General features: G+C 33.8%; 1 protein-coding gene across 1 annotated transcript; it reads right to left on the bottom strand.

Moving 5' to 3' along the window:
* Positions 1–237: 237 nt before the first annotated feature.
* Positions 238–5649, bottom strand: LOC123882870 (beta-galactosidase-like). Its single transcript, XM_045931514.1, has 18 exons — positions 5007–5649; positions 4684–4779; positions 4449–4561; positions 4283–4349; positions 4053–4145; positions 3527–3670; positions 2856–2944; positions 2668–2773; positions 2453–2540; positions 2249–2367; positions 1987–2151; positions 1731–1903; positions 1519–1628; positions 1158–1267; positions 948–1058; positions 763–873; positions 453–658; positions 238–368 (listed from the first exon to the last, which is right to left on the bottom strand). The coding sequence occupies exons 1-18, from the start codon at positions 5157–5159 to the stop codon at positions 263–265; spliced, it is 2160 nt and encodes a 719-aa protein (XP_045787470.1). The 5' UTR covers positions 5160–5649; the 3' UTR covers positions 238–262.
* Between the last annotated feature and the right edge of the window lie 10870 nt (positions 5650–16519).

Genomic DNA, 16519 nt, shown 5'->3' with positions numbered 1-16519 from the left:
TAGACATGAGTCACTACACAATTTTTGTTCTGCAGAAAAGGCCACAAGGATAATAAGCATCAGAGAAAATTATAATGAGGAACTTCCTCCGGTCTTAAATCTAAGTAAAGATTCTTTTTTCAGGTTCATTGAATAACTGATGTATCTGGTAACCAAATACATTAGTTATTCAATAAACCTTGATACCGGGGGAGTATATGATAGAAAAACATTGATGTCACGCAATAATTGTGATACCTTTCTGATAAAGTCAAATAGCACATTATGTTCTTTTCACCAATGAAATTCCGGTAGGGTCGCCTCCCCATTCTTCCAACACAGCCAAGAAGTTTCCACTTGGGTTCAGCCACGAGCGAGGAATATGATACCTGTCGAAATACAAAAATAGGATCTCTTGATCACTGAGTACTTTCATGGTAGTTGTGAAGTAATTAAGTTATATGGATTCTTACCATTTTTGGGTAGACTGTCCACAATTTGTTCGGCATTTTTTATCGGTAAATGTTCCGGCATAATTACAACCACCACAATTACCGCGTGCTATATATGCAGGCCAATGACGACCAATGCTATGACCATTTACCCATATTTCACCCTTTCCCATGCTACCCACATCTAGAGCCAATGGATCATTACCGGCCGGCGCGCTGAAAGTTGTCTAACAACATTGAAACAAAGAATGACTCAGAATTTATGCAGAAGCATATATAATCATGTGTAACATTAACAAAATTGCAACATTTATAGAAATTTCATTCTTACCTTGTACCATGTCAAAGGTTGTTTTTTAGACAATGATGGCCCTTGTGCCCAGCTAACAGCAGAACTTCCGGATACGGTATTAAGGTTCAAGGCTTCACCTTTCAGTCCAGTCTGTCCAATAACATAAAAGTTACTGATTATGCAAGAATTGCACAAATGTGTAATTAATATACGACGGAACAAACCTTGTAAGACCATTTTTGTCGAGACAAGTCTCTTGTCCCCTCGTTTAAACCTTTCAATGTTACCGGGCCTAACACGCCAACATTCCATGTTTCATAGTGGATGCCAACATTCTGGTATTAATTTGAAAAAATAAAATGATTAGAAACATAATTTTTATTAGCAAATAAAAATGTCACATATAAGATAGACATCAGAAAAAATCAACTAACCGAGAGACCAACGGCAACACTAAGTAGAGAAATCTTGTTATTGCCAACCCACATCTTCACATTACCACTAAATGTTAATTTAGGATTCTCCAATGATCCATATGCAGTGCCTACATTCATACAAGAGATCAATATGTAAAGAGAGATTTTATTTAGAACGATACGAATACTGATGCAGCGCATTTTTAAAACATGTTATGTCTGGATTTTGCAGAATACATGAGATAAGGTAAATGAAACACGTTTTTGTTCTTGTCACGTAGTTTGTTAAATTTTTCGTTTCGTACTAATAAGTATTTCTCGTATGTAAAATCGGAACTTCTCTCGTAGAAAAAGTGCTAAGCAAAAGAGACGTGCTCACCTGAATATTGACCATTAACAAAAACATGTAGAACATGGCCGGCCGACATTGCAGTAAGAACAGGAGATTGACCATTCTTTAAAAAAGCTTCATTAGGACTAATGTTGACACTAAAAACGACGAAAAAATTTAAGTATCAATAAGTACTCAAGAGATTAACATTCCAAATACTTATTTTCTTTAAGAAGTTTGAGAAGTTGAAAGATACTTACTCTGTCATATACCACAAATAATCTGACGAATCACGAGTCACATTGACTTGCTCCAAAAGTGAATTTGCTGTGAAGGAATCACTTCCACCAGAGGCGGCAGGTTGTTCGTTGTACGACTGCCAAGTAAATGAGCTCACTGCAGTCATCTTTCTATGAAACCTTGGTGCGCGAACCTGGTTAAAATTGGTAAATGTCTGAATGATCACACTTCGAAAAAACCTTGACATATGTGACATATTCGGTAGTCTCGTGTTACCTTTGCGGTGTTATAAACCTCAGTTTTGCAATCAGGAAGAATACTGATAGACCAAGGCGGTAGGTCGTATTGGCCATTTCCAAATGGAACTTTTCCCCATGTTCCGGTGTTGTAATTTGCAAGAAATGCAGCACAGGCACCAAAGCTTGTCTTGTAAACGTGTACCTACGAACGATTACATTAACAAAAGAAATCAAATGAATCTTCAACACAATATTAATTTTGCGCCTTTTATAATGAACCACCACATCATGGAATTTACCTCAAGGTTTTTTCCAGGCCATGACACCGTCGGATCCACGGACACTAAAGCTGACTCGCATTGCTTTATTGCTTTATGTAAATCTCTTAGATGTGTATATTTTGGTTCATTTGTAAGTCCTGATATAGTAGCGCGTAAACATCAATGTGTATAATTTATCATCATTAGAAACGCGTGAACAATTTCAACCTTATTACTGCATACCGTATTCGTCAAGAGGAGCATCATAGTCGTAACTCGTGGCAATGAAAAGGCCACTAGATGTCCTTCCAAAATTAGTTCCTCCATGGTACTGGACTCAAGAATAAGATATTATTAGAGTCGATCGAAGTTGCTTGAACATAAATTTGTATAGCATAGAAGGTGTGAATTTATAAGTATTATAAACATTGAATAAATCAAATATGGCATAAAAATACCATATAGTAGTTAACATATGAGCCGCGATTTTGAATGAATCTAGCAACTGAGAATGCTAAGTCTTCTGCTGGTCTATAAGGGACAGCACTACCGAAATCAGTGTACCTAAAACACAAGAATCACAAAACTAAGGACCTTAAATGAAAAATTTCAGACTTAAAGGTAGCGTTTGTTTGGCGTAACATACCAGCCGGACCAATTTTCAGTCCACATTTTCGGTTTGTAGTTCTTGTTGGGAAAGAAGTTTTCACAGTAATATCCATTGCACGTATCAATCTACAAAACAGTCAGTAAAAAAAGATCAGATAGTATTAAAACTGCTAACCCGGTTCAAAAGAGTAACAATGCAAAAAAACGTAAACAATGAACACACGATATTTGGTAACTAAGTTCGGCCAATTACACCTAAGTCTCCGAATGCATTCATTTCTATATATTTCAAGATTAGGATTTACAGTTCAAATTACAACACTACCCCTGATCTCTTCACAACCCAACAAATGTTTGGGCCTGGCCCAGAGGGTAGTCGCTCTCGCTTTGCTCGAACGACTTGTAGTACACTTATCAGTAACTATGAGTCATTTACTCAACATATACAAAAATGACGCAATACAGAAGAACATCAAAATTGACTTATGGAAGAACATCAATATATCATGGCATAGTAAAAGCAACAATCTTAACAATAACAAAATAAGCATATCACTGTCATAAAGCTCAGCACTAAACTAACAGAACACATAAATTTTAAGGCACAGGATAAGGATAAGAATTTGATAATGAAAAAGACAACTCCAAAGCTAGACAACACAATAAAAAAATGTATATCAAATTTTTGAAAAGTGAAGAATAGCTTACAATAGGATCAGGAGCATCTTCTTGCTTACACATGATCCACGGTACACCGGTATCTAATCCTACAGCCATTTGAGAAAACCATTTGGTGTAAGCTTTTCCAGGAGCACCAATTTCCCATTCCACTGGTCCATACTCATTCTCAATCTGTCATCAATTCAAATTGAATTACAATTTTCTACAAAACTAAGTACTTTCGCTCGTGGTTGACGAACTTCAGTTAAAGACGAATCATCAGAAAAATCTAAGTTCAAATCGTTACTAAAGTATCTGACCAGATTCCACTTACCTCTCGGTCAAAATCTAGATTACAAGGTTAGAAAAATAATTTGTATTTCATTTTTCAACACTAAAGTGAACATCACGGTATGTAAGGTTATAATTCGAACTCTGATATTATCACTTATTTACCATAAACATTATAGTAAAACTATTGTTAAATAACTTTATAGTAAAAAGAATGTTCTAAAATAATACAAATAAGAGAAGATATTTGAACATCATTTTATTTATTTATTTATTTATTTACCTGAGACAAAATGATTGGACCACCTTGGTTTTGAAACAAACTCTCTGATTTCATAAGACTAACAATCTTAGCAGTGAATTTTTGCATAGCCACCTAACAAACATCAAGACAAAAAGTTAGGACGGTTAGTTAAAAAATCAATTAATCACTACAACCAACCAATAATTATCAAATAATTAAAGTTAATTAAATAATTAATTAATGAACAACCAAATAGAAAAAGTTCCAACCTTGAACGGTTCATTGTCTGTTCTGAAAGCAACACCTGGAACATACTTTAGCCAAACAGGGAATCCTCTGTATACAAAAACAGAACATGTGATTTTTGAGTAATTTCTAAAAATTTATCTACTAATAATTTTTTACTATTGTCATGATTATGATTAAATTCATTACCCAAAATTCCATTCTGCACAAACATAAGGACCAATACGTAAATGAACATATAGTCCTGCTTGTTGAACCACTTTGATAAACTTCACCAAATCAAATCTATCTTCAAAGTAATACTGAAAAAAAAAAATTCAACATTTTATAAAACATAAATTAGTGAAAATCATAAAAATATATAAATAAAAAAATTTCAAAAAAAGAAAAGAAAAAAGACCCTCATAAAAATAAATTTCATTACTTTTCCTGGAGAAGGTTCATGTCCATTCCAAAATACATAAGTTTCAATGACATCTACACCTCCATCTTTGGCCTTTCGAATTAAATCCGGCCACATCTGCATTAACGAACAATTTTTTATCAAACTTTATTTTTGTCTGAATAATTAATATTAAACCGAATTGAGCCACATGAATCAATGTAAATGGAAAATCTCTACTCTACTCTATCAATTTTTTTTTTTATTAACAGGACTCGAACTTGAGACTCGTTATTCATAACTCAATGACGTACAAGAATGAATAAAAAAACAAAATTTGATGCAACATGATAGACGGTGTGTACCTGAGGAGTACTTCTTGGATAGTGGATGGAACCAGAGATCAAAATTCTTCTCTTACCATTAATCACAATAGCTTTATGATCATAAGTCACAGAACTTGTGACATAACAAACACATAAACACAAAAACACTAATACTTTTGTTAAACTCTCCATTAACAAAACTCAACAATGGTGTCTTGTAGTTTGAAACATGAAAAAGAGAAAAACTTTCTCCTTCTAATTTTGGTTTATGAATTCAATGACTTTATACTTTTTTGTTTGTTATAAGGTGAGGTGTATTGGTTTGATGGGTGAGTTGAAATAAAAATGCAACTGCTTTATATAGATTTTGAGAAAGATAGGAAGAGGAGAGAGTAATGTATGGGACCCATTACACTTTTTTTTTTCCTTCACACGTAACTACTAAAGACATTATTGCAACATCACATTGCATGTTTCTTGAATTTTAAGAATGTCTAAGAAATGTTTTTATTTTCACATAGGATTGGAGCAAGATGAGTTAATCTCTACGTGTATGAATAGTTGTAAGAGTGGATTGGTTGTTAATAGAATAAAAAATAATTTTTTTGTTGAAGTATTGAATATGTGAAGTCATTTGTAGACCCATACATTAGAATAAATTAAAAACCAAAATATTGTTCTTTCTTTGGAGTGAGTGCAATTGGGTAGATATACATTTTACTTAAATTTGCAAGTGGCAATTGTAGGTCCATGAAAAAAATGGATACTAAGCATCTCTCTGGTTGTACGGTACATCATCTGTAAAGACCGTTTAATCTAAAAAAAAAAATCGTTAAATTGAATGGTTTCTATAGTCGTTGCACCGCTCAGAAGTTGGGTGTGACTATTGTAAATCATTAAATTAATACACTCACGCCGTAAATAATTTTTGACTATTTAATTGAAATTGAGAACAATCTTAAATAAAATAAAAAATTGACATTTTTTTAAACTAAAATTACTATTTTAACCTCTAAATTGTTTGATTTCAATCAAGACCGCACACATTTAGTGACTGGACTCCATAGCCTATGGGTGATCTAAATCCACTTAATTAAGAGGACAAATTTTTAGGAAAGGACAAAATGTTATCATGGGTCACATGTAAAGGTGGTCCATGGTGCACCACACTTTTTAACCCTTGGATTGATCTACACCTTTATAATATTATAGTACAAACCCCACAATATAAACCCACAAAGAATGAATATCCCTCCAAGGGAGAGATATAAAGTGAAAGTTAAGAATAGATGTGAAAGTGAAATATATATGCATAAAAAATGAATAATTAATTTCATGTTTAACATACCAAAAATTAGAGTGAAATTGATTCTTTATCTTAGAAAACTAACATAACATTAAACAAGGAGTGAAAGCAAGAAAGAGTAGCCTTTATAGTATGCTGTCCCTCAAAATGAGTTACTTGACATAGAGGTGATGCTAATGGGAATGACACCGTGGTGTTGCCGCATGCATAGAGGTTAATTGTGGCAGCGTGGTGTTTTCAAAGTCCGGTGATAGATGGGTTTCTCAAATTTGGGAGAATAATTTAGTGGAGGTAGGTACACCATGTTACAATGAGAACCAATTAATCTATCTATAGGCTAATAACTATAGAGCAGCACCATTGACCTTTAGCTTTGTGTTTCGTGGGGGAAAATTGTATATTTGGTCTAATAAAATAGTACTGTGAGTTTAGTTCAGTTGACAGGGGTATTGTATTATATATATGCAGGTAGTCAGGGTTTGAACCTCAGTCATCTCACTTATCCAACTTAAGGAATAGATCGAAATAACGAATAGATAAATGTGGAATTTCTACCACTAAACTATTTGAAAAAAAATTTAATTTTTTTTGTTTTACAAATTTTAGGCTTAATTGTATATTTGATTCTTATAAATATTGTATTGTATATTTTTTTAGGTTTTAAGTTGTCATCTATGTTTAAAAAGTTTTAAGCTTGTCTCTTACATTATTGATGTCAATATAAATTCGTATTTTTGTTAAATTTTAAGTTAATTTCACCTAAATTTTTGTTAAATTTGTAAGTTTAAGAGTGCAACCTAAGAGGGGGGTGAATTAGGTTTTACGACAATTTGGTTATTTTAGAGATGTTTTGGATTCCTTTAATTTTTCTTGAAAGTTATGATGAAGGTAAGAACAATATGCAGAAAAATAAAAGAGAGAATGGAAAGAGAAAATAGACACAAGAGAATTATAGTAGTTCCCCTATTGGTACGTCCACTCCCTTCACACCCCGCGAAGGAATTTACTATGTTAGAATCTTTGTTACAAGCAATCATACCCCCAAGACCTTCTAACAATCTTTCTAACATACACAAGATAGCACCCCACTATCTTTAACCACAAGAATCTTCACAAAACCCTATGGTAAAATTCTCATACAACACAAAGAGAAAACACCTCACTTTCTCTCAAACACACTTGTTTCAACAAACTTGGAAAACAAGCAACAATACAAAGTTACAATGAAGAAAACTATGTATGGCTGTTATGAAATCAATATCACTTTAATAACATATTTAACTTAGTGCTCAGAAACCTTTTTGGAGGATATGAAAATATAATCAATGTTTCACAAGATATGTTTATGAAATTAAGTTTATGAGATAAAAGTGATATAGTTTTACTTAGAATTTTTGAGAATGTGAAAGTTGTTTTTAATTATAATGATCACAAATATATTTATAGAGGCTTTTAGAAAATGTCTGATGACAAATCGTCACACTCTCTAATCCATGCCTATTTTAGCAACATTAGATACATTTTAGTAGGTTTTTAGCAATAAATATGAGAGAAATCTAACCGTTAGCTTGATTACTTGTTTTGCAAGAAAACAGGAAAAACTGCAGGAAATGAATGATTTTCACTACGCTGGGGGCGTAGCCCATCACGCGCCGCGTGATGGAGCTCACAGGGAGCCAAGAATTTCACTCTGATCACGCGCGGCGTGATACCTGACCACGCGCGGCGTGAAGTTTTGTTCAGGAACTGGATAGCTCTCTGACTTGACCACGCGCGGCGTAGCTTTGACCACGCGCGGCGTGAAGCCTTGATGAAGAAGAAGATTGTTCTCTGACTTGATCACGCGCCGCGTGATTCTGTTACTACGCGCGGCGTAGTTGATGGATTTGCAACCACGCGCGGCGTGGTAGATCTGGCGCGCGGCGTGGTTGCCTTCTGTATATATAGTTTCTGCATAATTCTGTTTTCTGGTTGGAAAATTCTGCAACTTGTCACTACATTCTGGTTTTGGAACTTGAAGATCGTGATTCAACACTCCAGAGGATAGCTCCAAGCACGTCGAGAGCATGGATTCACAAGCCATGGCGATGAAGCGAGGAAGCGAACGAAGCACGATGAGGAGCTAAACTCCTTTGAAGGTAGAATCTAGGATAGTTTAGGATGTAGTTCAACTGAATGTAATCTGCAAATGTTGTAAGAATTCACTCTTTCTATAGTGTTCATCCAATGCAATTCTGTTTTTAATGCTTTATAATCCTTCATTAGTGTTATAATGATTTCGAGTTAAGTCACGTGCGAGAGTATTGATTTAATTTCTGAACTGAATTGTATTGAGCACTCGAGTGTCTCCGGTCGAGAGATTGAGGCATAGAGTGTAGCGAACGATTGACGCGCGTTAATATCATTCGTTGTAGGTAGCTTCCGCCGAGAGATCGGGGGAGTATCGACAACGAATAGAGTGGATTTTGACAAGAGATTGCGATTCACTAATTTGTCGATCTAGTTGTGAACACTTGAGTAAATTCCTACGACATAGTAGATTGCATGTGGTTTAGCTATAGACTAGATGATTCCGATGATTCTACCTCGCTTTTCCTTCATATCAAAGCACGTTTTCTAGCAATTCATTACTCAACATACCCCCAATTTATGTGTATTTTCTGTAAAATGTCTATGAACACAATTCGACTAGTTTGATCACACAATCCCTGTGGATCGATATTTTTATTACTACGTGGTTTTCGTGCACTTGCGAAATATCCATCAATGTCCATGAAGCAAGGCAACTTTTCAAAAAATCTTATAATAAAAAGTTATGTTTAAAAATCATAATATTCAAATTCTGTTCAAGACATATTAAATCGGTTATTACGGACAGGCGATTTAAAAAGTTCTGTTTTCAAAATTCAAACGTTGCACTATTTTGGAATTACAAACATTTTAAAAGTCGCTGACAATTATTTTTTCAAAATTAGTTTTTTATAATTTTAAAAGCTTGCTTTATATGGACTTTTATATTTAACTTAAAAATTTATTTGTAATTAATTTCCGAGCATTCTGCTTCATATGGACTTTTATATTTAACTTTTTATAATTTATTTGTAATTAATTTCTGAGTTTTCTTCTTCACAAAATTTTAAATTAATTTCTTCTAAAATTTCGAAGTGGCATAGTTACAAATTTACATGTGACTTTATGATAATTTATCATAAGTGTGGTGGTTTTCATTCCATGTTCAATAGATATAGATTCTCATAAACAACCATTTTTCTCTACAAGAAAATAGACAAGACACAAAAACTATAATATATATATATATATATATATATATATATATATATATATATATATATATATATAGGGGTTTTCTAACTTAGACCCTAGTTAGGTCTAAGTTAGCAAGGTGCACCTTTTCAATTGGACCAAAATACCCATTCTTTTTAATTAATTAACCAAAATACCCATTAATAGACGCGGATCCAGTGTCGCGCGCGTACCGAAGGACCATGGTTACAGACCGTTGATTTCCATCAGACAGCCAAGATCTGATCTCATCAAGACTGTCTGATCAATCCGACAGCCCAGATCATCCTGATCCATCAGATTCCAGAGCGTGAGCCACACTGGATTACACCCTGAGAGAGAAAAATTTGCTTTTTAAAAGTAGGACACGTGTCACACAATGGTTGGCTGGACGTGATTTTTGTTCATTTAATACTTTGAACTCAATTATTTCGTTGTAAATTAATTTTTTATTTTTTTATTTTTATACCAAAATTCATAATTTTTTTTTCTACAAATAGAGACTTGGTTCGTTTGATTTGGACACCGAAAAAAAAATGCAATTTTTCACTACCTTAATCTCATTTTTTGTCTACTAAATACGTTACTTGTGTGTTGTAATTTAACATGCACCACTCAACCAACTCACTGAAACCATTATACCAGGAAAATAGTAGATAATATTCTGGAACTTTTGGTATATTTTATGAAATTTTTGGAGACCTGAAACTATTTTTAGTTAATTAAATGAGATAAAACGGTAATTAAAAACTAATGTTTGCTTCTGAAACCATTTTACTGGTAGAATGGTTGCACATAGTTGTATTCTGAAACCATTTTACTGGTAGAATGGTTTCAATGAGTAATTTATTAATTGTGTTTGCTTCTGAAACCATTTATCTGGTACAATGGTTTCAGAGAGTTGTAATCTGAAACCATTTTGCTGGTAGAATGGTTTCAGTAAGTTGATTATTAGTTATTTGCTTCTGAAACCATTTAGCTTGTAGAATGGTTGCACATAGTTGTACTCTGAAACTATTTTACTGGTAGAATGGTTTCAGTGAGTAATTTATTAATTGTGTTTGCTTATGAAACCATTTTGCTGGTAGAATGGTTTCAGTAAGTTGATTCTTAGTTATTTGCTTCTGAAACCATTTAGCTGGTAGAATGGTTTCAGAGATTTGTACTCTGAAACCATTTTCCTCGTAGAATGGTTTCAGTGAGTTGATGTAAGGTAGTGAAAAATGAGATTAAGGTAGTGAAAAATTGGATTTTTTTTTCTGTGTCCAAATCAAACGAACCAAGTCTCTATTTGTAGAGAAAAAAAAATTATGAATTTTGGTATAAAAATAAAAAATAAAAAATTAATTTACAACGAAATAATTGAGTTCAAAGTATTAAATGGAAAAAAATCACGCCCAGCCAATCAGACAGCGACACGTGTCCTGCTTTTAAAAAGTAGATTCTTCTCTCTCCAGGGTGTAATCCAGTGTGGTGCACGCGCTGGAATCTGATGGATTCGGATGATCTGGGCTGTCTGATTGATCAGACAGTCTTGATGAGATCAGAGCTTGGCTGTCTGATGGAAATCAACGGCCTGTAACCATGGTCCTGCGGTACGCGCGCGACACTGGATCCGCGTCCATTGATGGTAATTTGGTTAATTAATTGAAAAGAATGGGTATTTTGGTCCAACTGAAAAGGTGCACCTTGCTAACTTAGACCCAACTGGGTCTAAGTTAGCAGCCCCCATATATATATATATATATATATATATATATATATATATATCAATCATATTTATATAAGATTGAAGATTCATTTTAGTCATTCACAAATTTCTGACGTAACAATTTAGTCTCTAATAAAAATAAAACTCAAATTAGTCATTGACATTTTTATACTGATAACGAATTAATCCCTCTATTATAACGAATCGGAACTAGTTTGTCCCCAATCTAAAAAAGCCAGCTACTCATTTGAGATTAATTAAAAGTTTGGCTAAATTGCAGTTTTGGCCCCCCACGTTTCATAATTGTGCGATTTTGGCCCCCCACGTTTTAAATGTGCGATTTTGGCCCCCCACGTTTCATAATTGTGCGATTTTGGCCCCCTACATTTCAAATGTGCGATTTTGGCCCCCCACGTTTGCCCCCTTTTGCATTTGTTGGTCCCCGTTGACTATTTTGACCAAAATTTGCTGACATGGAATTTTGTTTACACGTGTCTTAATTGTATTGGTCAACCAAAATTTATTATTATTTTTTTAAAAAAAAAAAAATCAAGGAAAGGGTTTAATTTAATTTTTTTGACAAATTATAAAAAACAACAATAAAAAGCGTTAATTTAGCAACCAACAATAAAAAGCGTTAATTTAACAATAATAAATTTTGGTTGGCCAATACAATTAAGACACGTGTAAAAAAAAAAATCATGTCAGCAAATTTTGGTCAAAATAGTCAACGGGGACCAAGAAATGCAAAAGGGGGCAAACGTGGGGGGCCAAAATCGCACATTTGAAACATAGGGGGCCAAAATCGCACAATTATGAAACGTGGTGGGCCAAAATCGCACATTTGAAACGTGGGGGGCCAAAATCGCACAATTATGAAACGTGGGGGGCCAAAACTGCCATTTAGCCTAAAAGTTTTTTAGTATAATTTAAATCAGAAAAATTTTCTTGATGAAAAAATCATAAATATTTTTAAAAAATTAATTATTCGTATTTTTTAAACATGGTGTCTGGATTTGGGACCGTACGTGTGTACGCACATTGGGACTAATTCTACAATTTCATAGGCACCAACGATAACGTTGGATTTAAAACCGGCTTTTAGTGTCCTACTATAATGTCCTATAACGTTGGCTTTTAAACCGGCTTGATCTAATTCTTTTTCTTCTTTCAATAATTGAGTCTTATGTTATTATTTAAGAATGTATGTATTTTTATTTTGTCTTAACCTTTCAATTTTCAGAAGAAAAAAAAAACTCAAATAATCTGAATGTGAAATAATATTTTTGGTCAATTTATTATAATTGATTGTTTTAAGTAGAACTCGAACTTAAATTCTTTTGTACAATTCGTTTTCAATTGAAATATATTTGGTTTAACAAGCTAAGTTGGTTATTTGAGAATGTGTCGCTTTTGTTTATATTGAAAAAGCTAAGTAATCAAAGAAAATCTCCATAGAAAGCAAAAAAAAAATTAAATAAATAAATTATCATCCAAATTTTTGCACGGAAAAATCACAAACACTCTTAAGACACACAATCACTTTAGCTCCAATACACCCTCTCGTACAATTTTTGTGTGCAAAAATTGAAAACTCTCTCAACTATTCTCATCTTCTCAAAATAAGTGTTATAGTTTAACTATATGCATTATTCATATAATTACTTTTGTTATATCTTTTTAATAATATAGAAAGATAAATGTTTGTTTATGAAATATAAAAACAAATGTTATTATATAAGATGTTGTTCAACATATCTCAACGAATATTTTCAAAATATCAAAATTTTATAATTTTTTGCTAATAAATAGTTAAAAATGTTAAAGGTCAAAGTGTGCATAGATATGTGTAAAAGTGAAACTATGACATTTATTTTGGGAAGGGAGTGCATTTTTTTATGGAAAAACCAAAAAGATTAAGTTGTTGTAGAGGAAAATACTCAGACTATCAGACCATTTTCAATGGTGGGTACTTATTTTTTTAAGTACTAGTACCTAATAGGTACCCTCATTTGAGCAAAACACAAAGAGTACCTAATAGGTACTGGTTTTACAATAAGAAGTCGTACATATATTATTTTCGTGGATCCATTTATAATGATGTAATGTTATTGGTGATATGTGTTATTGGTGGGACCTATTCAAAACTTTTTAAGAGGTGTTGGGTTGGAGGGATCAGGTGCTTATTAGGTACTAATATTAAAAAATTATAAATAAGTGATGTGTATACGTGGGGCCCAGTTAAGTACTCAAAAATGAGTAACTCCATTATGGATGCTCTAAGTCTCCAAATTTATAATAACATTTTACCTCTTTATCTTCGAAATATTCAATATGGAACTTAGATGAGGTACCGATATTTACGTACAACATGCATTTTTTGTTGTATATTTTGTATATTATAATTTATTTTAAAGTTATTTAATATTATTTTAATATATAGTTTTGAAATAATTAAAATTATTATTAATAACTTGTTAAATGTGGTTTTACTTGATCAATAAATATATTGTTATTATGTTATAGCACTTTATTCCTAGTTAATAGCTTTAAAACCATTTTAATTGCAAAGAGATGAAAATATATGACAATACATATACGTATGTACGGTAGAAAAGAGGGAAGACTATGAGTTTTCAATAGAGATTGCTCCTTCACTTGTTTTAATGAGATTATTTATTTTTCTCTTCCTCATAAATTGAATTATTATTTTCAGGATTACATCACCGGTATCTATTATTTCTTGTTAGTTCTGTCACCTCGGATATGATTCATATCCGAGAAGGACCTGTTGGATCCTGGGTGATTTGCGCTAATGAGACGGATAAATCCTTAAGGACAGTGCGATCAGCAGACCTTAGGTTTGTTCCATGGTTCACTATTTTGCAGGTCATTCATGGTTGGTTTGAAAGTTTCTGTTAACAAAATCAATAAAGATAAGTTTCTATGATATCTGTTTTTATTTTTTATTTATATATTTGATTACTTATATAAAGTTTATGTTCACAAAACCAATAAACATTTGCTTCATCTAACGTTTCACATTTCTTACCTTTGATATCAACTTCATCCTCGCAAAGAAAAATATTATCGCCACAACTAACTACATTTACAGAAGGAGAACTCTTCAACTTAAATTTTGTGTTCTCTTTTAGGCTTCCTCTATGAATTTTGGACATTTAACTGTAAACTAATTGTAGTGCTAATATCTCTTGCTTGAAATTTTCCACCATATTGATCACCATAAATTTTATCCAACTCGATCATTTATCGACTCTTCTACAATGATCCGATTGCCATCCCATGTGGTTGTAGTGTGATGACGTATCGTCACACTCTCATAATTCATGCTTATTTGAGGAACATTAGACTTATTTTAGAAGTTTTTAAGCAATAAATCAAGAGAAATCAACTCAGAAGCAAGGTTACTTGGAATACAAGAAAGCAGGAAATTATGCAGGAAATGTTGCAAGTTAACCACGCTGGGGGCGTGATCCATCACGCGCAGCGTGATGCTTATCACAGAGAGACCAAAAACCTGCTATGATCACGCGCGGCGTGGGACCTGTCCACGCGCGGCGTGAAACCCTGACCAGAAGAAGTTTGGCCACTGACTATGATCACGCGCAGCGTGGGAAGGATCACACGCGGCGTGATAGAGGATTTGAACTACGTCGGGGGCGTGGAACCAATCACGCGCGGCGTAGTAAACTTTGCTGAAGACCAGTTGCCTCTGACTATGATCACGCGTCGCGTGATGCTGTTACACGCGCAGCGTAGGATGAAGAAACGCAACCACGCACGGCGTGATGGATCTGATGCGCGGCGTGGTTGCAATTACTATATATAGAAAAGTGATTTTTCTGGACAGGGGTTGGAAAATTCTGCAGTTCATCACAAATTCTGAGATTCTAAGCGATCAAGAAGGTCCGATCCTGCAATTAAGTGGATAGCTTCAAGGTATTCAGCAAGATGGAAGCAATTGCCATGGAGTTGGAGCTTGGAGTGAATCAAGTAACTATGAGGAACTAACTTCCTCATAGAGGTAGGATTTAGGATGAGCTTAGGATGTAGTTATATCATGTAATCTTGCTTATCTTATGTGAATTACTCTTGTAAGTGATTATTCAATGCAATTCTACTCTTAATGCTTTATAATTTCTGATCAACTTTGTAATGATCTTAGTTTTTAATCACGTATGAGAACATTGATTGAAAATCTGAACTGAATGCATTGAGCACTTGAGTGTTTCCGGTCGAGAGATTGAAACATAGAGTGTAGCGAAAGATCAACGCGTTTTCAAATACTTCGTCGTCGGTAGCTTTCATCCGAGAGATTGGAGGAGTATCGACAACGGATAGGGTGAATTTGTCAAGAGATTGAGATTCACCATATTGTTGATCTAGTTGTAACACTTCAGTGATTCCATTTGATATAATTGCTTGCATGTGATGACTATAGACTAAGTGATTCCCATGATCCTACCTCGCTTGTCTACAATTGAATTCGCTACGTTTTCTTACAATACCGAACTACTCAAACAAACCCCCGATATGTGTGTTAATTTTAGTATGTTCATAGACACAATTTCTTTGTTGCAATCGCACAATCCCTGAGGATCGATAATCTTTTATTACTCAATTGACGGATTTGTACACTTGCAAATACGCAATCATAGTGTACTCCTTCCTATACTAATATTGAATACACTAGTGATTAGGCATGGCAATAGGGCGGGGCGGGGACGGGTTTTGCCCTCACCAAACTCATAAAGTTCGGGTTTCCCCAAACCCATCCCAAATTCGAGATGAGATAAAAATGATAACCCCAAACCCATACCCAACGGGGATCGGGTATCCCCGTCGGGTTTCGGGTATCCCTATTACGCCTCTTTCTACATGAATTTAGATTATATTTTAGTATTTTTTTATTAAAAAAAAAGTTAAATGTCCAAAATTATTTTCTCTCAATAATATTTTTTTAAATAAAGAAAAAAAATTAGAGAAAATAGTTTGTTTAATACTCAAATTAAAATATAAAATAAATATATGAACGTAATTTAAGAGATTGTTTAAGCGTTTCTAATTTAAAAGAGGTGAAATCTAATTTTTAGTATAAGCGGGACGGGTTCGGTGTGGGTATCAATGTACCCATTACCCGCCCCAAACCCATCTTTTGAAATCGGGGAAAACCTGAACCCAAACCCAGTCAAAACTCAGGTTTTCCCCGTC

Source organism: Trifolium pratense, linkage group LG5, assembly GCF_020283565.1.
Source record: "Trifolium pratense cultivar HEN17-A07 linkage group LG5, ARS_RC_1.1, whole genome shotgun sequence".
In the NCBI taxonomy this organism is placed as follows: Eukaryota; Viridiplantae; Streptophyta; class Magnoliopsida; order Fabales; family Fabaceae; genus Trifolium; species Trifolium pratense.
The sequence above is the reverse complement of the archived record's forward strand: the minus strand, read 5'-3'. Positions and strand labels throughout refer to the sequence as shown.